The sequence below is a fragment of the Candoia aspera genome, chromosome 7 (assembly GCF_035149785.1).
Source record: "Candoia aspera isolate rCanAsp1 chromosome 7, rCanAsp1.hap2, whole genome shotgun sequence".
Lineage (NCBI taxonomy): Eukaryota > Metazoa > Chordata > Lepidosauria > Squamata > Boidae > Candoia > Candoia aspera.
Genome location: NC_086159.1, coordinates 81,566,038 through 81,587,886, shown reverse-complemented (window position 1 = coordinate 81,587,886; position 21,849 = coordinate 81,566,038). Strand labels below are relative to the sequence as shown.

At 50.8% G+C, this 21,849-nt stretch overlaps 1 protein-coding gene across 1 annotated transcript in view; it reads left to right on the top strand.

The window, feature by feature from the left end:
• Positions 1-1,109: 1,109 nt before the first annotated feature.
• WNT7B (Wnt family member 7B) overlaps positions 1,110-21,849 on the top strand; it is a 126,410-nt gene continuing 105,670 nt past the window's right edge. The window contains exon 1 of the mRNA XM_063309199.1: positions 1,110-1,180. Within this exon, the coding sequence (XP_063165269.1) occupies positions 1,110-1,180 (71 nt within the window). The remainder of the gene's footprint in view (positions 1,181-21,849) is intronic.

The window sequence follows — 21,849 nt, the reverse complement described above, 5'->3', positions numbered from 1 at the left end:
CTTTATCACACCTACTCAGAGACAAACCTTGGTTAGTTAAATGGGACTTGTCTTATGCAATTCTCTGTAACTGTGTAATTAACTGATGAAATCAACAACTCTGCGGTAGAAACAAATGCAATTAATTTATCAATTCCTACGCATTCCCCTAGCACTGGGCTGCTTTAAGCTGGAACCTCTGCCCACTTACTCACAAGCAAGCCCCATCAAGTTCTCTGGGGGTGACAGCCAGTGTGAGTCTCTGGAGGATTGCCTGAGCATCGGTGGGCCTGCTTTCTTTTTGCAAGATACGAATTGCCCTCTCCTGCAGATTATGATTTTAAGGTTTTAATGGTTTTTGTTTAAATGTGTTTTTAATGGGTTATGTTGCTTTTTTCCTGCTTATTTACTGTATTTGGTTTTTGCTATTTTAACTGTGTGAGCCACCCAGGGTCACCTATGTGAGATGGGTGGCTATATAAATTGAATACATGAATAAATAAATAATATTAAAAAAAAATCTGTGGGCCTGCTTTCTGCTCAAGTGTCTGGGCACAGAGGGGGGCTGCAAGGGGGTTGTTTGGCATGTCTCACGGGGGGCTGGCCCTCTCCCTGGCAGACCCCGCTGCTTCTCTGTGGCCCCTTCGGGCCTGGGGAGCGCGGCGCCGGGGGAACTGCTGTTCCGGCAGGGAAGGGAGCGAGCGAGCCAGCCAGCGAGCGAGGTGTGTCGCGGGCGAAGGGCGCGCGCGGGTGCGAGGCGGTGTGTGTGCGCGCGCGCGCGCGCGGGAGCGAGATCTTCCTACCTGGAGCTGCAGGTCGACAGAGACGCGGTGCGTTACCTGCAGAAGTCAGAACGAGGAGCCCCGCTTTGAACTCCAGGCTGCTGCCTTGCCCCGGCCTTTCCGCGGCGTTGGGCTTCTGCCCCGGCTGGGGGGCAGCATGGTTGGCACGGGCCCGCGCTGCTGGAAGGCTGCGGGGCTCCCACTCGCGTCCGGCAGGGAAGCGGCTCCCCAGAGGCTCCGCGCTGGGATTTAATCGGCCGAGGCCGCCGCTTCGTCTGCTCCCGCCTGCCCCCGCAGCCCCGGCGCGCGATTTCGTTTTATATGGCTCACCCCCCGCCTTCCTAGAACATGCACAGAAACTCCCGAAAGTGGATTTTCTACGTGTTTCTCTGCTTCGGAGTCCTCTATGTCAAATTAGGGTGAGTACCGGAAAGGGCTCCGCAGCCCGATCGGGTGGCTTCTTTTGGGGTCCGGGGGAAGAGGAGAGGAAATAATCGGGGAGCTGGAATTTGGAAGGTGGCGGATGCCCCGAGTCTCCCGTGGCTTTTGCAGGCGTCCCTGCGCCGGTGGGAGAGGGAGGGTCGCCGCCTGGGCAGACGAAGGGGATCGAGGGCGAAATGTGCCTGCGGCGATCAAGAGATCCACCAAGCTCCTGAAAGATGTGAGGCGACTGTGGGGACGCGGGCCCGAGGCAGCTGCGTTGCTTTGCAAGGGCGGCGTTGCGCGGCTTACGAACGCAAGATGCGATCCTAAAGGCTCCCTTCCCTCTGGAAGCCGCGAGACGTCCTTTACAGGGAAGGGAGCCAAGGGGTGGGGTCGGGGAAAGAGACAGCAGACGCGGGGCCGCGGTGCTTCAGAGCCGCCAGGTATGCGCGAGATCCAGCCCCCTTGCTCCCCTATCCTGACAGGCCGCTGAGTTCTGCGGGACCGCCACCTCTCAGCCAGGAGGCTTCCTCGGGAGAAAATCCGGTGGAGCCCCGATCCCGTGCCGGGGCGCCCCCAGGGCAGGGCCAAGAGAGAGGGCAGGGGATCGCGGCTCTCCGCAAGTGCGAGCCGGACAGTCGGCGGCGCGTCTTCCTTCCGAGGAAACGCGCTCCGGAGCGGGCTTAGAAATTGCAAGCCGAGCCCACCCCTCCCTTGCTAGGAAAAGAGCCCCCGCTTGAAAATCGGCGGCGGCGCACGTCCTGTCCAAAGGAGGCGGGGGGCGAGAGAAGGGCATTTTCGGCTTAGCACCCGCGGCAGGGGTCGGGGTGGGGGGGAGGTGGCTCCGGTCGCTCCGCCGATCCTCCCGCTGCTGTGCGCACTGGGGGTCGGGGCTCCCGCATCAGCCCTGCTTTGGGAAACGGGGGCTCTCCCGCCCCCCTCGCGCCTCCGAATCAACCTGCAGAAGCCGCGGAGGGGGCGGAGACGCCTGCTGGGCAGGAGGGTGGGCGCGACCGGCTGAGCTTACCGGCCCCGGCCCGAAGGCGACTGCTGGCTCTCGGAGCCCCGAGACCCCGCCCTGCCCCGGGGAGCGGGGGGCTGTCCTGCTTTTGCCTGCGGCGCTCGGAGCGGTGCGGGCCGCCCGTTGGCTCCGGCTTCCCCTTCCCCGCGCCCTCGCCCTCGCCAGCTGGCTCGGCACACTCGCCTGCCTGCCTTAGTTGAAATTCCACATTCCTTCGCTCCGGCAGCCGAGTTCCTACCTGCAGAGCTTCCAGATCCCTGCCTCTCCTCCACCCGCCCCCCCCCCCGCAGCCCCTTTTTGGCAGGCTGGGGATTAGGAGGGTGTCCTCCCCTCCTCCTCGAGGCATCCCGGGACCCGGAGGGCTGCAAGGGTTGTCTGACAACGGCCCCCCCACTCGGTCTCCTCCCTGGCCCATCTGAACACTGATTTTAAAGTGGTCTTTCCTGCCTTATTCCAACCCCAGCCTCAAGGGGGTCTGCAGAATATGGTCAAAAATGTCAAGATGGCGGACCCAGTGGTGCAACCGGAGCTCCATCTGTTTTTGAAGGGCATTTCAATGGTGGGTCATGTTGCTGTGGCCAACATCTTGGCTTTCTTTGGCACACTGTGTGGACACCCCTGCCTGGCCAGGAGCACCGCACCCCCATTCCTAAAATGCCCGTCTAAAACTTTCAGATTGCCAGATACCCCACGCTTCCTTCACAGTGTCTGTCCCAGAGGCTGTAAGGGAATGAGTGAACTCAAACCCCCTCTATATGTCATGGCTGAGGCTGTCTTCTTCCCAATCAGGACACAAATCCCGCTTTTCTGCTGTGTCCACCTTGTTGCCTGTGGATGCTGATCAGCAGCTGCACAAAAGGGTTTGTTGGCCTAAGGCAGTGTTTCTCAACCTTGGCAACTTGAAGATGGGTGGACTTCAACTCCCAGAATTCCCCAGCCAGCTATGGCCTAAAGTTTGCTGGCCTGATTGCCACGCCCCGTCCTCCCATCGTCGGAGACCCTATCCTTACTCTAAATGCGAGACAAGTTGAGAAAAGCGACAGGCAGATTCCCCTTGCTTTGACTCTTCTGCCCCCAAACGTCATCTGTGGTGGGATCTGCAGGATCCAGTCACATTCATCAGAATGAAAAAGCAGCAGGGCAGCACCCGCCTGCGAGCTCAGCCGCTTTGGGTGGGCAGGTGACACAGTGATGCACCCAATTCCAGGGCAGCACAATCACCAGCCACTCTCCTAATATAGGATGGCTCAGGGCTGGGTGAAGATGGGCAGTGCTTGGACGACTGTGTTTAGCTACCCATCAATCTGCCCAACCTACATGACATAGTTGTGGAGTTGCTTGGCGCCTTTGCCTTGTCACCAAGCTGTTCCTCAACCCAGGTTTCATACAGAGTAGCTTCGCCAACAGCTTGTAGGTGCAGAGAATAGAGCTGGCAAAATAAAAACAATTAGAAGTCCGCAACCCCATAAAACACCGTGTTAGCAGAAGCAGCGGAAACCTGTAATGCACTTATAGTGGCAACTGACACTCTTCTCAGTTGACCTCCATTGCTTTTTGAAGAACGCTAAATGCATGTTTAAAAGGCAGGTCTAGTGCTATTTTAAAAGACCACTAAACCCAAGTGTAAGGGACGCGGTGGCGCTGCGGGTTAAACCGCTGAGCTGTCGATCGGAAGGTCGGCGGTTCGAAACCGCGCGGCGGGGTGAGCTCCCGTTGCTCGTCCCAGCTTCTGCACACCAAGCAGTTCGAAAACATGCAAATGTGAGTAGATTAATTGGTACCGCTTCGGCGGGAAGGTAACGGCGTTCCGTGAGTCATGCTGGCCACATGACCCGGAAGTGTCTATGACAACGCCGGCTCCAAGGCTTTGAAACGGAGATGAGCACCGCCCCCTAGAGTCGGACACGACTGGACTTTACGTCAAGGGAAACCTTTACCTTTACTAAACCCAAGTGTATGACCCCCCAGGTAGCCTTCGATAGTGGGGCATTATGTGGACAAATTCATCTGTGGAATTCATCAGGTGTCCAGTCTGTTCTGCTACTGAAGCCAAAATGGCCAGTGACCAGAGCAATAATCCCCACAGCAGCCCACGGTGACCAGCAGGAGCCCACAGATTCTAACTGCTGCCGAGCACCTTGTCAACCATGTCATCTAAGACATATCCTAGACTGTGTCCACCAAATAAGATCATTTATTAATTCATTTACAACATTTGTATTTTGCTTCCTATTTAAAAAAAAAACCTCTCAAAATGGTTTCAGGTAAAATTCAAACTGATTATCAATGAAAACAATTGATAAAAGCATACGTTAAATAATATTTTTAAAATTCGAAAGAAAATAAACAGTAAGATAATAACAGAGGGAGGAAGAGCAGCAGCAAAGAAGTTTGGAATAGCACAGCAGCTGTTGCAGGTGATCACGAGTCTGTAAACATGCTTCTGTCTGGTGCTGAAAAATAAATAAATAAAGCATTTCAATACATAGAACATCTGTCCATTCCAAGGGGGCCTACTTGTCTTGGAATATTACATATCAATTTATCCATATCAGCAATGCTTGAATGTTTCAATAGAAACATATGCTAGAATCCACAGACTCTGTTTCAGGCAGCGACCCCTTTCACTGGGGGCATCTGCAGGGGGGATCCAAAAACTCAGGATGGTGGCCATGGCCATGCAGTTGTAGCCCACCCCTTTCCATGTGCACCTCATGCACAGCCTGGGAGGGGGTTTGATCACACAGAATCTCAGCCACCATCTTGACTAATTTTACCCCCCCCCCAATATGAAACCCTCACACAGCGTGTTGCTGTGGGAAAAATAAGAGGAAAAAGTACACCAGATACAAATCTAACCAGTAAATAAGACAAAATTACTCATATGGAACAAATCCAACCCAATAGCATTTGTATACTACTGTACATTTTATTTATTTATTTATATTTCAAACTGAGTCACCGCCCATTTCACTCAAAGAGCGACTCTGGGTGGTTTACAACAAATTAGAAGTACAAAAGAAAAAATGGACAATCCTTCCTTTCAGTTGGGTGGTTATTGACTCAATTAATTGGTGGGTGGGTTAGCCAGCTTCGATATGTGAATGCATGAACTGACTGAAGGTTTCTGTCTGAGATGCTGTGAGGTGAGATGCGGGTTCTCTCCTACCTTGGTATAAGTTGTGTTCGCACGTGCAAGGCTGTCTTGATGAGCTGGAGCACACTGGAACAAACGGCGGCTTAGTCTGTGAACCTTCGTGAGTGGACTGCCACTTGTGATCCGTGCTTGATACCAGGTTGTTCTCCGACCATGTGAACTGACTCTGAAATCAGCCCAAGCCTATTTCCCGACCAAAAGATTCATGATGCCAACCAACCATTGCTGGGGCAATTAATCATGCAATTAAGGCTTTATTACTGAGACTGTATCTAAAAGTTGGCCGTACCTTTGTAGTCTGCAGGCATCAACACCACAAGAGCCCAGTCCCGCTTAAATTCTGAGTCAGGGTGAAAAACTGGGCCCTAACATCTCTTCTGCTTCTCCAAGACATCGTTCAAATACTCCAGATTCAATCCAAAATGCATCCTTTTGTAAAACCAGTTGCTGGTGTGAAGCAAGAAGGGGTGTTTCTGTTTCTCCTTGCCCTTTGTCATCCCCTGGCAGGGCTGATAGTCCCCTTTGCTCCCCAACATTGCCTTTTATCTCACCCCCAGAGGCAAGAATTAGACAAGCTTAAGGCATCCTTAACTTTATTGGTGTTACAGCAGTCTTTGCCCCTGTATCCCAACACTGTTCAAGAGCATCTCACAGTGGGAAAATCTGTTAGGCTTTGACATCTGCAAGCTCCTTATTCGGAAGCCCTGAGACTTTCCACACAAATGAGGCATATTTTCCGGTCATCTCTCCATAGCTGGTCTGCCCTATCAGTAAAACAGGTTTAGATCGCTACAGCAGTGGACTGCTGGGGATACAAGGCGCCATAGAAATCTAGAATGGAAATGGCTACTGGTGCTGGCCTTTCTCTGTCTTGATGTGTGTTGTTGTAAGGCCACAGGGCTTACTTCTGAGAAGGCACTCCTAGTCTTTATCTCTAAGCCAGTGTTTCTCAACCTTGGCCCCTTTAAGATGTGTGGACTTCAACTCCCAGAATTCCCCAGCCAACGTATGCTGGCTGGGGAATTCTGGGAGTTGAAGTCCACACATCTTAAAGGGGCCAAGGTTGAGAAACACTGCTCTAAGCCAATCCTAAAGGGGCTTCTGCCTTAGCAGGACTTGGCTAGGACTTGGCTAACCTTATCTAAGGCAGGAGCTAAGCAGGACTTTCAGAAAATCCCAGTCAAAAAACAAACATACATTCTGGAACAAGGCAACAACATGTATTGCATTGTATTATTATATATATAACATGTATTATATATTATTACATATATAACATGTGTTATCTACGTGTACTGTATTGAGACACGTCCAGGAAGTTTAAGGGAGCTTCCAATTCCCACTTCTTTCCGCCAGATAGAAAAAATCAAGCCTTCCTCCTAGAACCAAGGTTGCCTTGGGTCATCAGCCTGCCTAGCCACGGGTGCCCGTCTGTACACCCTAAAATTAGTTGGTTAGTTGGAAAAGGTGTGAGTGGACTCCTGAATTTTTGCAACCAATAGACCAGTGTTTTTCAAAGTGCTGGCTGGGGAATTCTGGGAGTTGAAGTCCACCCATCTTAAAGTTTCCAAGTTTGAAAAACGCTGCGTAAGACTTAACACAGCTCTCCTCCAACAATGTCAACACACAAAAAAGGAAGTCTTGCTGGCATCCCGGGGCATGAACCAACCCCGCTCAAGCCTTGAAAGTTTATTATTTTGCAACCCCCTCCCTCAGATTAAAGCAATCTCTTCCCCATGCCCCCTTTATCTAGGTGGCATTCTAAGCTAAAAAAAAAAGTGAAAAAAATATGCACCTTGAGTGAAAAGAATTTGATCAAATGTACCGTGTGCTAAGGTCACTAGCAGGGTGATTTCAAACTATTGAGGAAAGATATTGAAGCTATTCAGCAAGAGGGTGAATGTGTATGTATTTGAAGAATTCCAGTCTGTCGGTGTCTTTCCCCATGCTTCTATGAACTGGGCTATTTTTTGGTTTTTTGGTTTCTCTTCTTCTACATCCTGTATAGTTATAAGCCAAGGGTGTTCAGATCTTGCAGTTTGTACTGAGAAGCTGGTTCCAAACTCTGCCCTATCCCATCTCTTAATGATTTCTACACAATGAGTTCTCTGTTTGTGTCTTTTCCCCCGATTGGTTAAAATGAAACTTTAAAAAACCAAAGAAATCTACAATTAAAGATGTTCTCTCTCCCCCCTCCCCCTCTTCTGAACGATTGTCAGGGATGTCTTCAGGGAGAGGGTCAAAAAAGTCAAGATGGTGGCCACAACTGTGCGATCAGGCCCTGTCCCCTGATGATTGGCCTTCTAGGGTTCAAAAGAAGAAACCCAGATCTAAGCAGCTAGCTCTCACCCTCTTTTCCTGGATCGTTGGCGTTTTAAAGATCCGGGTAAAGTAATCCAGCTTGCTCCTGGCCCAGCACGAATTTAGGGGGAAAAGAAGAAAGCGATTCCGGATTTGCGGTGGTTCCGCGGACCGTCGAGGCAGCCCCGAGACTTTTACTCGGTTTTGCTTGGCACTGTGTGTTGCGTCGGGTTCGCAGCGTCTCTTCCGCACCCAGGCGGCACCCTTCCCGGGTCGGCTCCAGCCTCGCCCCCGCGCGCCCCCGCAGGCCTGGCGGCTGGGACCCGGCGAGCGCCTTCTTGGGGCCGGCCGCGAGAGGGACCGTTCGGCCCGGCTCCGCGGCTCCGCTTCCCGAAAGCCAAAGGGCTTCCAGCGGCTGGCCGGTATCTAAGGGGCGCAGCCTTCCGCGGATGGTGCGGGGCGGTCGGGGCGCGGCCAAGAGGTGCTCAGGGAATCCGCGTCCCCCCCCCACGTCTGCCGCGTGTGCGTGCGCGTGCGCGTGCTCTCCATGAGGTTCTCCACTCAGGCTGTATATCCAGCTAGAGGGATTGGTACCCATGTATTGTATACACGCAGTTCTCTCGCTGCTTGTATCTGGATCAAGCTATCGACCCATCTGTCCATCCGTCTTCTATCTATCTATCCACCCATCCACCCATCCACCCATCCATTCTTCCTCCCATTGTCCTTTCTTATCCATCCTCCTCTCAAACCGCTTCCTGTAATGTCTTCTACATCCATTTACTTTTCCGCCGTGGTGAGTTGGGGCCAATTAATCTCTCTCAGCCCAACCTGCCTCACAGGGTTGTTGTTGTGGGAAAACTCGGGAGGGGGGATGAGATGGATGGGGTGGGATATAAATCTAATAAAATAAGGAAGGGGGTTGCTACTGTCTTCTTCCAGGATGGGTTTTCAGCACGCCCCCTGCCCCCTCAGGATTTCCTAGTGGCCCTCCACCCTGCTTGGCTTCTCAAGGCAAAAGGATCTGCCGATCTATTCGCGGCCCTTTCCCTTTCCTACCGACACCAGCCCGACCCTCCCCCACAACCGGGAGAAAGCAAGCCTCCTGCATCTCCGTGACATCAGTAACGGTATCATGACGTAACGACGCAAAACGGGCGCAGCACCGGAGGTCCCTGGTGAGGAAAGGCTAGAAGGCGGGGGCGGGGGCTTTTTCCCCTGGCAGATGGCGGTGCCTCTCTTGGACCAAAGACGGTCAGTTGACGGCCGATCCGGTTGGAACCCAGGGCTTCGTGCGACCGCTGTTTCTTCCCCCAGAAAAAGAAAGGGGCCTCGAAGCGCGGCGACTCGGAAGAAAACCTCCGGCTGGATGCACACACTGCGCCCAGCCACGTTGGCCCGAGCCACGACGTCACCAAGAGTAAGGGCAGGGCTGCTATGCCGGCTTAGCCAGGAGTGGCCCGCAGCAAACACCAAGCCCGAGCCGGGATGCGTTCGCACAACGTGCGGACCCTCCAGAGGGTTTAGTAAAATGCTAGTCAATGGGGCTTCTGCAGCTTTGAAAGGCCCCGTCGATCCGCTGCCTGTGACGGTGGGAAGGGGCGCCCATCCCTGGGCATGCAAGACCCCCGGCGCCTTGCTCCCTGGGCCGAGTCCTGGCCGCGCCTTCCCCCGCGCTGGGCAGGCCTTCGAAGGGGCTGCCACTGCTAAAGGGGCGATTCCGGAGTCTTTGCCTTGGGGCTGAGACCGCCGAGACCCGCGCGCGACCGCGGGCCAGCGAAAGGCCGGAACCCTCGACCCGGCGCTTCCTTGTGTTTCCGGGAAACGCGCAGATCCGGCCCGGAGACCGCCAAATCCATTCCCAAATGTTATTTATTCTGTTAACTCCGATTGCCCCGCCGGCTCCGTTCGCACGACAGTTTCACCTGTTCCCTGCATTTACACATTTACTGGGGTCGTGTAATAGCCTGGGCCACAAACTAGCCAGAGGGGCTGGGCATTCCCGGCACAAAGCCAAATGTCGTGTGAACGCACACGGGCTGGAGGCTGTATGACCACAGTCCCGCTTTGTAGGGGGCAGCGGGAAGGACTACAGCTTGTCCCTGATGGCCGGGAGTACGGGCACTCAAGAGGCCCGTGGGGTGGGGACACCGGTGACGCAGGAGCCGAAGAAGACACTGGGTGGGAAGGAGACCAGTCGTCCCGCGGGACTTCGTCGCGTCCCTCCCGTCGCTTTAGGATAGCAGCCGGTTAGACCGACCCTATGCAGTCGGTAAAGACTAACCTACTAGCTAGCCCTCTCCGGCCCCGGCACTCGCCCCTTCTCCAAAAGCGGCCGCTAAGCTGAGAGATGCCGCTCTTTCCTAAAACCGGGGAGCCCCGCGCGCCTCCCTCCGCAGATGGCCCTCTGTGCCTCCATATATCAGCTAGTAGGATTTCTGTAGAAAAGTTTGTTTGTTTGTTTGTTTATCAAATTTTATTACCGCCCATCTCCCCCACCAAAGGAGATGGGCGGTAATAAAATTAAACACAGTTCCTTCCGAGGAACCCAGAACTTTGTAGAAAAGTATCTCAATAACACCAAGGGCAATATATTAGAAGTAAATCGAAGTCTAATGAAAGACGCCGCGGTCCCGAGCGGCTAAACCCGCAGCGGGGAGAGGGATGGCCTCATTCCGCATCCCAGACGGACTTCGCGGGAACGAACCGAGGGCTCTTGTCCGTTAGAACGTAAACGAAACAAGACAATACGGTCAGGTGCGATTCATTCCTTGCTAAGCCCGATTTAGCTACCGACCTAGTTGTGTGAACGCGGCCAGTTTTCTTTTGGGAAGTAAACCAGAATCTGCGGCCTCCCAAACGGGACTCCCCAGCCCGGGGCCTGGGTCTACATTCCGCCCCCATCCTCGGCTGCGGTATTAGAGATGTGGTCCAGGCCACCAAGTCGGAGGAGAAATACTTCTCTGCTCCAGCGCTGCACCTGTCGGAGGCTTGTGGGAATGGTGTTCGGAGAATCTCCGTTGTGGTTGTTGCAGGGCGAGGCCCTCGGAAAGATGGGGGTGCTTCCAAAACGGGGAGGGCTGGGGGGTGAAACCGAGGCAGAGAGAGACATTTGATCCACACTTTCCCACCTTCCCTAGAGTGTTCCTCTTCTAAAGTCCACTGTCTTAAAAAGGGAGGTCGTTCCTGCCACGTGTGAATGCCCCAACCTGGCGCTTTCTGGGCCCGCTCGTCTGCCAGGCTGCCTGGGGAGGATGGCAATTGTAAACCCGTACCTCCGGCCTCGCGAAGTTGAGGATCCGGGCTGCACCGGGCGAGCTGATGCCTGACCCCAGCTTCTGCTCCTTGTGGAAGAGCGCTTTCCCTTCCCCACTTCGCATTCATTTTCTTGCCAGCTCCTGGGGAGACCATTTTGCTCGAAAAGACCCCCCCCCCATCATTTGTCGGAATAATCCGGGGAAGCGCTCCTGTGCGCCCCTCACTCGCGCCAGGTAGACCCAGGTGGTCCAGGCCGCCTTGCAGAGGCGGCGCCTGCAAGCGAGCGGGGAGAGAGGTGGGGGGGGGGCGCCCGGGGAGTAACTGTAGCCGGTGGGCGCCGGGTTTCCCCGGAGCGAAGGCGGCTCCTCTTTGATCCGATCTGACCGGGAGATCTTCAGCTCTGCCCTTAGGGGCGATTCTTCCCCGACCGAATACGCGGCCACCTTGCTGAATCACAGTCTCGCCACGCTTCGACCGGTTCCTCCTTCCCACAGGCGGGATCTTCCCCCTCTGCAATCCTGGTCCGCCCTGGAGGACTGTCGTTAGGATTCTGCACCGGGACGGAGCCCGCGGCCGTCTGGCCGAGAAGCCTTCCGGGAGGCTGCGTTGGCGCAAGACGCTAAAGTGCCCGTGATTAGTTGGGGTGGGGGCGGGGTGCTTCGTGCATGGGGCATGGGTTTATAGACAAATGTACGTGCGAACCCTGAAACACGAGCAAATGTACCCGGCGTACTCTGGAAGATGCTCTTCAAGTTGTGGTTTCGCACAAGGCGAGGATCGCTGGTCACCCGGCTTGCTCGTTTGCGGGGCTTGCTCAGCCTCTTCCCTTAATTTGGGGTCCAGCCGGGGAAACCGGGGGAACGCACCGGCTCGGGCGCGTTCGGCGTCCACACGACAGGCTCCCCGCAGGCCAGCTGCAGCCCCGGCGCGCTGGCTCCGGCGCAGGGCTGGCGCGACCCCTTGCTCGGGCTCTGCCGGCGGACGGGCGGGAGGGCGGAGGGGGCGGGGGGCGGCGGCGGCTCGCCCAATGACAGCCGCGGCCCGGAGAGAGTGGGCGAGCGGCGGGGGCGCGCGCGCGGGCTCGCGCCGCCCTCTGCCCTCCGCTGCCTGGGCGCCCCTCCGGGAGAAGCCCGGCTGCCGCGCGCCTCCAGCCCCCGCTGCCAGATGCCGCAGGCGGCGGCGGGGGCCCGGCAGCTCCCGGCCAGGCCCTAGAGGCGGCCCCGCCAGCCGACCTGCCTGCCCGCGGCCAGCGCGCCGCGCCGCGCCGCTGCTCCTCGCCCGCCTTCCCGGAGGAGGAGGACGAGGAGGACGACCCGAGCCGGCTGGCGGGGCGCCCCGGCCCCAAGGAAGAATCGCCGGCACACGCCCGCCCCGACCATGCTCCTGCTCTGCCCTCGCCGCCGCCGCCTCTTCCTCGCCGTCGATTATCCGCAGCTCTTCCTCATCCTGACCAGCGGCAGCTACTTGTGAGTCGGCGGTGGGCCTCCGGGGGATGGGGCGGAAGGGGAGCCCGCCGTTCAGTCCAAATTAGGCGGGGCGCAGCGGGCCGGCGGCTCTGCGGGCAGGTGGTTGGGGGGCCCGCTGGAGACGGGCCCCAGAGGGAGCGGCGCCTTTCCTGCCTCGGCTGCCCGAGGCCGGCCTCGGACTCCAATCCCCATCGTCCCCAGCCTGGCGCAGAGTCGCGGCGTGGCGAGCCCGGGGTTCCCGGCCAGCAGGTGTCCCCGAGCGGAGGGACTTGTTCCCGGCCCTTCCGAGGGCCACCTCGGCTCGCCTGCCGTCCCTCCCCGCGAGGTGGGCATGGCCGCGGAGTTTCGGGCGTCGGGCCCGTGCCGGCCGGCGCCCCCCTGCTGTTCTCGGCCACGGCGCTGCCCGCGGGGCGCAGGTGGAGGCTGCCTTGGCCGCGGGCGGCAGTAGGAGACTCCGGGCTCGGGCCGGGGACCCGCGCTGAAAGGGAGGGGGCGCTCCCCCCGGGTGGAGACCGGCCGGGGCGGCCTTGGGGATGCGGGATGTGCGCAAAGCTTCCTCCGACGGCTTTCACACCACCCGCCACCCGGTGCTTGCTCGAGCCCGTTTCCTGGATTCGCACAATCCATGGTCCCAGAAGACTGGGTTCACGGGAGCGACGAAACCAGGCTAGAAACGGCAACCCGGATTAGCAGGTGGTGCGGACGCATCTGATGGGTGGCTTTTCGCCTGACCTGGCTCCGCGTATTGTGTGAACGCAGCCAGAGAAGCGTGCGCGGAGAGGGAGATCGGGAGAACCGGCTTGGCAGCCCTCGCGAGGGCGGTCTGCCCAGAAGTGAATCCGCGGGCATTCTGCGAACCCTGCGCGGGACGGGCTCCGCGAGATTCCCTCCCGGCAGCTCTGTGAGCAGAGGCTGAAGGCGCGCAGCTCCGCGTGGGAATTTCGCGGGTTTGGGGCTGCTCTCGGGGCCGAATCCGCAGTTGGTCCTCTCAGTCCCGGGTGGGCGTCGCCGGGAAAGCTCGACCCTCCGCCAGCCGCTCTCTCCTCCGCCAGAGCCAGCCTCTCCAGCTCGAAATCCGCCCCGCCAGTCCACCCACCCCGCTTCTTTTTCAGCCACGCCGCGTTCTCCTCCTTAATTCGTAATGAAACGCACATGCCTCCCGAAGAGGGCCTTGATTCGTAGACCCGCGTCGGGTTCGCGCTGGGAAGCTCGCCCCGTGGAATCGCGGCAGCGGTGCCGGCAGCTGCTTCGCGTCCTGCTCTCTCCCCAGCCCGGGGGGGGGGGGGCTCCTGCAGAAGTCGGGGGGTTGGCATTAAATTAATCTGGAAAGGAGGCCTTCCCTGCCCCCCTCCCCCAAGATAACCCTGCCCGTATTTTCTTGAAAAACTTGAGGAAATTACTATCCTTCCCCAGTTTTCCTTGCTATAAATAGCCCCAAGTCTTGAAACAAAAGTTTTCTCAACCGCAGGCCAGATGCTGGTGGTTTCCCTTGCAGTGTGACATAATTATAAGGTCCAAAGGCAAGAGCTATAGATGGAGAATAATAATCCCAAAGCAGCTTTTATTTAGAGCAAATTCGGGGAGGATTGGCTCTAGAGCCCAGATTTCTGGTGCGGGGGCGTGGTGGGCAAATTAATCCCCCTCCTCCTCCCTCCCCCACCCACCCACCCCCTTTTCCAATCCCCTTTTCTGCAATGGGCCAGGAGCTGGCGGTCCTGACGGGGTGGGCAGGAGGTCCAAAGCCAGATGGACCTGGGATCTGGTGGCAGATGCTCCTGGTCATTCAGGAGGAGGACGGGGTGGGGGGGACCTCTTCCTTTCGACCGAGGAAGCACCTACTGTTCTCAGGTAGAAAGATAAAGTCTCCTGCGGTCCAGGTCCCCCCTTTCAGCCCTTTTGGAGGGCATGTGGGAATTTTAAGGGGTGAAATACATAGGTGTCTTGAACCCCTGCAGAGCTTAAGGTCTATATCAGTGTTGAACTCAATTCAGTTCCGGGAGTTGAAGTCCACCCGTCTCAAAGTTCCCAAGGTTGAGGAACACCAGTCTATATTTTATTCCTTAAGGCTCTCAAATAAAACAGAAGGTAAGAAGGGCTGAACAAACAAACATACAAAGCAAGCAAGCAAGCAAGCTGTGGGGATGTGTGTGAATCTGTTTTTGCATCCCTTCTCACAGGCATCATGAACTTCCTGCTACAGAACATCCTTGCAGGGGACGTGCATTTTGGTTAAACAACTGGTTAGAAAGAGTAGAAGATACAGTAGGAAGAGATCCAGTCCATTGAGTGGCACCATGTGTGTTGTGACATGGTTGCGCAACAGCATCCTGACCCATGAGAGGCCACCAAGGCTTTTACCAGGTGCCTCTGCCCACAGAGCCTTGGTGTGGGTGGAGGCACATGAGGGTGTGTGAATCCTTGTGAGCAAGGATTCAAGGTCAAGATCTGCTCCCTCCCCAGTGGTGGCTATTGGGCAAGTTTCTGTCCCACTCGGGGGTCTCCATGGAAGATTATTTTTGCAACTCTTGGGCTGGCATGTTTGATTTTATTCTAAGATCTCTCAACCTATTATGTAGCTGCAAAGGTCTGCTTCACCATAATTCATACATGGAAGCAAAACAGCAACATGTTCTTCCTCCTAGCTTCATATATTTCTATTCCACCAAAGCTTGCAGAAAGTAGATTTAAAGTGGCATGTATAGCAACTGGACTCAGTGGGTATAAATTCTCCTGATACACATTTTTTCTGTGCCTTTACATGGGAATGGTGGTCCCATTTCTTCCCCTTCCCTGTCCACAGTTACTCTTTTGCCCTCATATTTATACCCTAAAATATATACTATCTACTGCTTTCCATATCCTACCGTGAGATACTTTGGGGGCTGATGAGGTAGGTTAACTTGCTTATTTTCTCCAGCTTTTATTCAGCAAGTTTAGCTCATCTACTTGAAATTTCCTGGTTTCCTTGACTTTAAAAACCAGCACCCAATAAGGACAGAAATACAGTTCAGATTTTGGGGGGGATGGATACAGGAATGGCTTTTATAATGAGCCATTTAATGATAGTAAGTTCTTTATTCACTGATGCAATTAACTATGCTGTTCTACATCTTCTCTCACATCAGAGAAAAGGCCCCCATAAATCTTGTAGATTGTGCATAGATGCCCCAAGAAGGGTATACTGTTAGTGATGTGCTATATACTCATCACTGGGCTTAAACGTCTCCCATCAAAATAAATTACAGTTAAATATGCTGTGTGTTAGTTGGGCTGATGGTGCTTTTAGCTGGTTGGTGGCCATAAGTTCTTTTACAACCAAACAGTTTTTCAAGGTAACTGTTGAAATGAAAAGGGGTGTATGTGTGTATGTGTATATATATAAAATATATATATTTTAAGAACCATCCTTAGAAATGGGCAAATCTTGAGATTATAAAGAAACTTGTACAAGATCACGTTACATACTGCAAGTAGAAAGCAGAAAAACGAGGTGTCCTTGTTTTGCAATTTATCAGGCCCATCAATACCTCCAAAATGAAATCTGGCCCTTCACAGGAGAAAGAGTGGCTTGTTAAAAACAGGAGCCAGGTATTTATAAAGGAAAGGTGATGTCTTTGGGTGATTGAGTCTACTGCTGAGCTCCTTGGCTAGGGAGTTCTCCCCTCACATTCAGCCAGAACCCACTTCTTCTTACCCTAAGTCCATTGCTCCATGTCTTGCCGGTTGGGATGTGGTTGTGCGAGAGAATGGGACTTCTGTGTCACAACCTTTCAGTCTTCTCAGGGCAACATGGGTCTAGCCCCGCTCCCTTCTCTTCGTAGGACTTATTTTCTAGCGCCATGATCCTTGTTCCTTTCTCTGGACCTGCTCCACTTTCTCTGGTGCCTTCTTAAACAGTGGTGTCCAGAAACGGGCCCAGGACTCAAAGTGTGGTCTGGCCAAAGCTGATGTGACCTCACTTTGCAAGCGATCTTTAGCGGCATATGAATGTCAAGTACTGAATTAGTAACGGCAGCATGGACATGTCCAGCCTAAGGAAGGTTCCAATGCTGGCTTGTCGTTGCTGGGTTCATTCAGAAGTAAGTCCTTTATGTCCAGAGGGGACCTTTTCCTGCAGATGAGGATTGCAGCCACAAAGCCATGGATTTCATCTGGAAAGTAAAACACATGCTTAATATTTTCCCACTTTAATTAATTATCCTGCCTTAAAAGCACAAGGCTTATTAGTATGATATATTATTCCTACTTTGTTTTACAAACTTTATGAGAGGAATATAATCTTTCTGTTGCACTGAATATAAACCCAGCTCCAACAAGCGCTGTTAAATTAATGCAATACATTTTTACAAAGCACGTGGTTCCATTCTGAAAACTGATGCAACTCTCTGGCCAGGATTTCCCGTACATTATTTCCATGTCTAATGGAAAGTACCCTACTGAACTTGTGGTGTGTGTGTATATGTGTTGTGGGCAACTGTACTTTTCCTGGTTTACTAATGGCAACCTTTGAAGATTAAAACTTGGCAGAAGCCGTCTGTTTCCTTTTCAGGGTCTGTTTCTGAGAGAAATTTAGTTTTCTGAAAGGGAGCTAAGGCTTCCTCAGTTGTTAGATAGAAAACCTGAATGGGTTTGCAACTTGTTTTTATTTTTATTTTTCCATTCTGTGCTTTTTCTCATCTACATGAGAAAGCTAATGTGTAGCATTGCGATTAATAAACGATAGTGTCATAATATATTTTCTTAGGGAGTGATATTTTTCTGCTTACTGTTACTGCACACTGGCTTATGAATGGGGTAATTAGAATCCTATTCCTAGACTTGGGAGCCTAGCATATTATATGCCAGGGTGGGGTAGCGGTGAAGGTGTTGGCCTAGGGATGGGGAGACCCAGGTTCCATTCCACTCTCATCCACAGAAATTCCCTGGGGGACTTTGGGCCACTTGCATTCTCTCAGCCCAGCATACCTCACAGGCCTGTTGTGCTGGGAAAGGGGAAGGGAGGGTGAGTGTGCCTTGAACTCCAGGAAGAATGGCCACATAGGGATTTAACTAATAAATATCAGATCTAATACAGAAGTACATAAAAAGTACATAAGGTAAAGGAATTTAGTGCAGCTTTCACCCTGGAAAGGGGAAAAATTAAATGTTTGATGAATATTAAGGGATGCATATTAATGGGTGTTTGCAGGAGTGTCCACAGAGCATGGTCAAAAAAGTTGACATGTGTGACTGCAGGGGTGCAATCAAAGCTCCGCCTGTTTTTTATGCATGACGCAGATACCTCTGAATGTTCATTCCTGTGTGTTTTTTATTCTGCCTATAATGGTGTGTACTACTATTATACAGTGAGAGGTGTAACTTAGCACATAGAAATCTATGAGGGATGAGGGCTACCTAAACCTATTGATTTAATTAGCAGTTTCCTTTGGTCACATTATCCTGCCACATCTACCACACAACTCGTCTTTCTGTCTCTCGGAATGAGGAACAAGTCTTCCATTTTATCATTATCTTCTACAAAGTGCAAGCCTGACTTTGTTTGCACACTGATGTGAACACAAAGCCAGGAAGGAGTTCTGTTTCCTTCATCAGTGTAGTATGATCGGCACACTTAGGACTTCACAGGCAACGTAATGTTTCTTTTATTTAGGGGTAAGTGAGCGATCCCTGCAGCCTAAATTTGACCAAGTGGGAAATGTTTAAAGAGAAGGGAAGAAAAGAGGAGCACTTTGGGGGGGGGGTGTCCAAAAAGTCAAGATGATGGCCGTGACTGCATGATCAAACCTGCCTTTTTTTACATGCAATGCACGCAAAAAACCTGGGACTTCAATATTGTAGTTAAGGCCCTCATATTTATCTTTTGAATGCCCCCCCAAGCCTTGGAAGAAACGGAGGTGGGACTCAAGAACAAAACAGATGAGTGTGCATATGTGAGACAGAGATATATTTGATCCACATCAACTCTTTATCACACCCAGCTCAACAAACAGAAAAAAGAAATTGTTATGGATGCCCGTTAGGTTCCAAACAGCAACAGCAAGGGGACCATTATTAATAACTCAATTGTGAGCTGTCTGTATAAAGTTATAAAACAGCTGCCTTGCTGCCCACCTCTCACCCCGAATCAACATTCATGAGCTGATGGTTTGAATGTAGCGTTGGTTAGTTAACTTGGCCTAGCAAAGGATTAGTTTTGTGGAAGTTACAAATGAGTTATTTTGTTAATTAAATTAATCTGTTGTATTTCTGCCTGAGCTCTTGAAAGACAACACACCACATTCAGAAAGATCCATCAGCAGGTGTTATGGATATTGCTTTTCTTTGTACGTGCAAGCACACACACACACACACACACACAGCTTTTTGAAGCCATTTAGTGGCCTGCTAGAACCACTGAAATCGAGCAGAGCTTAACACAGCTGAGAAGCTGCACACAGAAAAAGAATATTAGATAGCTTCAATGAGTATGTTAGAGAAACACAGGTTATTGATCTTACACACTCAGCCCTCCCAGGCATAAAGAATCACACACTTAGACAGAGTAGGTTAAGAAGTAAAAAGAATATCTTACTGACTTTATTCTTGGTTCAGTTACATCCATGTTCGGTGGAAAAGACAAAATCTTTGTTCTTCTTTTGTCCCTGAACATAATTCACCCTTAGCCCTACAGCTGCTAAGAGCTGTGTGGAGGATGGGGCAGAATTCTTCATCAAGGCCCGAGCACATGGCCCTGATGAAGACAGCAGCATCCATGCTGCCTGCTTGATTGGTGGAAGAAGGAGAGAAGAGAGAGTGTAGGAAGTGGGTGTGGCAACAAACAGCTTACTCTAACAAGCATGGAGAGAGTTGCATCCTAGAGCAACCGTCCATATGCTAATGAGGCATGCTGGATTTGCCAGGACTTCCAACACTTTTGACCTCCCCTGTCTGAAATTTGGCACAGCCACTTGCTGTTGTGGGGGGCAATCAGATTCTGAGAGAAAGCAACATTACAGACATATATTTTTTTAATCGTATTTTAAAGCTGCACATTTCTAAGAAATTGGGGCATGCTTCATAATTTGGCTTTCCTGCAAATTTCATACAATTCCAGCAAAAAGGGGAAATAGTTCATTTATGTTTGATTTCCTCATGCAAGTTTCTATGAGAATAGATCTCCATTTTCCTAAATCTAGCTCCACATCTGACAAAAAGTGGACTGTCTCTGAAGTGATCTGATCTGCATTAGATTATTCTTGGATTAGATATCCTTGAATTATTCTTAGATCTAGTCTTGGATTAGATATCCTTGAATTATTCTTAGATCTAGTCTTGGATTAGATATCATTGAATTATTCTTAGATTATTCTTGGATTAGATATCCTTGAATTATTCTTAGATTATTCTTGGATTAGATATCCTTGAATTATTCTTAGATCTAGTCTTGGATTAGATATCCTTGAATTATTCTTAGATTATTCTTGGATTAGATATCCTTGAATTATTCTTAGATCTAGTCTTGGATTAGATATCCTTGAATTATTCTTAGATCTAGTCTTGGATTAGATATCCTTGAATTATTCTTAGATTATTCTTGGATTAGATATCCTTGAATTATTCTTAGATCTAGTCTTGGATTAGATACCCTTGAATTATTCTTAGATCTAGTCTTGGATTAGATATTCTTGAATTATTCTTAGATTATTCTTGGATTAGATATCCTTGAATTATTCTTAGATTATTCTTGGATTAGATATCCTTGAATTATTCTTAGATCTAGTCTTGGATTAGATATCCTTGAATTATTCTTAGATCTAGTCTTGGATTAGATACCCTTGAATTATTCTTAGATTAGATCTAGTCTTGGATTAGATATCTTTGAATTATTCTTAGATCTAGTCTTGGATTAGATATTCTTGAATTATTCTTAGATTATTCTTGGATTAGATACCCATGAATTATTCTTAGATCTAGTCTTGGATTAGATACCCTTGAATTATTCTTAGATTATTCTTGGATTAGATATCGTTGAATTATTCTTAGATTATTCTTGGATTAGATATCCTTGAATTATTCTTAGATTATTCTTGGATTAGATATCCTTGAATTATTCTTAGATTATTCTTGGATTAGATATCCTTGAATTATTCTTAGATCTAGTCTTGGATTAGATATCCTTGAATTATTCTTAGATCTAGTCTTGGATTAGATATCGTTGAATTATTCTTAGATTATTCTTGGATTAGATATCCTTGAATTATTCTTAGATTATTCTTGGATTAGATATCCTTGAATTATTCTTAGATCTAGTCTTGGATTAGATATCCTTGAATTATTCTTAGATCTAGTCTTGGATTAGATATCATTGAATTATTCTTAGATTATTCTTGGATTAGATATCCTTGAATTATTCTTAGATTATTCTTGGATTAGATATCCTTGAATTATTCTTAGATCTAGTCTTGGATTAGATATCCTTGAATTATTCTTAGATTATTCTTGGATTAGATATCCTTGAATTATTCTTAGATTATTCTTGGATTAGATATCCTTGAATTATTCTTAGATCTAGTCTTGGATTAGATACCCTTGAATTATTCTTAGATTAGATCTAGTCTTGGATTAGATATCCTGAGTTTCGGATTGAGGCTCTGAACTAGGTTGGTTGAAGTAGACTAGACTCCGCATTTATACTTCTGTTTTGGGGGATTTAGTATGCAAATTCTCGTAAGGATTTCATTAGCTCAACCTGTACTAATAGGTACTGCAAAGTGAGTGCATAAATCAGACAAATCATGCAGGCACTGACAAAAATGAACCTCCTGGATGCTTAACCAATCAGGTTCTGATGCTATTAGCTGACCAGGATTAACAAGAAGCTGAATTAAGGTTTCTAGGACTGAAGGTGAGATACTTGAGCAAAGAAGTCAGGGAGGAATTGAAGGAGGGCAGAAATGTTTTCCTTACTCCTCCTCTGTTGCATCTCAGTCAGAAGTTACAGTTTCAAGAAGAGAGCATTTGTGGAAAGGGGCTAGCCAAGGCATAGTTTATCCTCTTCCAGACGTTTCCTCTTTATCACTGCTTCACATGATTGTGGATTACGGAGAAATCCCCAGAGAAGTTCTTTATTACGGAAATAAATCACAAGAGAAAGGTAAGTGAGGGTGAGGGTGAAACAGCCCCAAACAGGAGGCTGGCTGTGAACGTCTTTTAGGACAGCGTGATTGCAGAAGTGGGTGGACACCATCCAAAATATGGTCCATAAATCGAGAAGAAGGGCCTGGGAGCCACCAAACCTACTCAATGGGTAGAGAAAGAGTGGGCGGCTGAAATGCACATGGAAAGGACCTCCCAGAAGACAGGACAGAGACCCAAAACTATCTTCCTTTTCTCCATTTGGACTGCCCTGAAGTTGCTACTTTAAAAAAGATGCTTTTCCTCTGCCCACATGAAACTGTCATGCAAATAATTTAAACTAGCGTT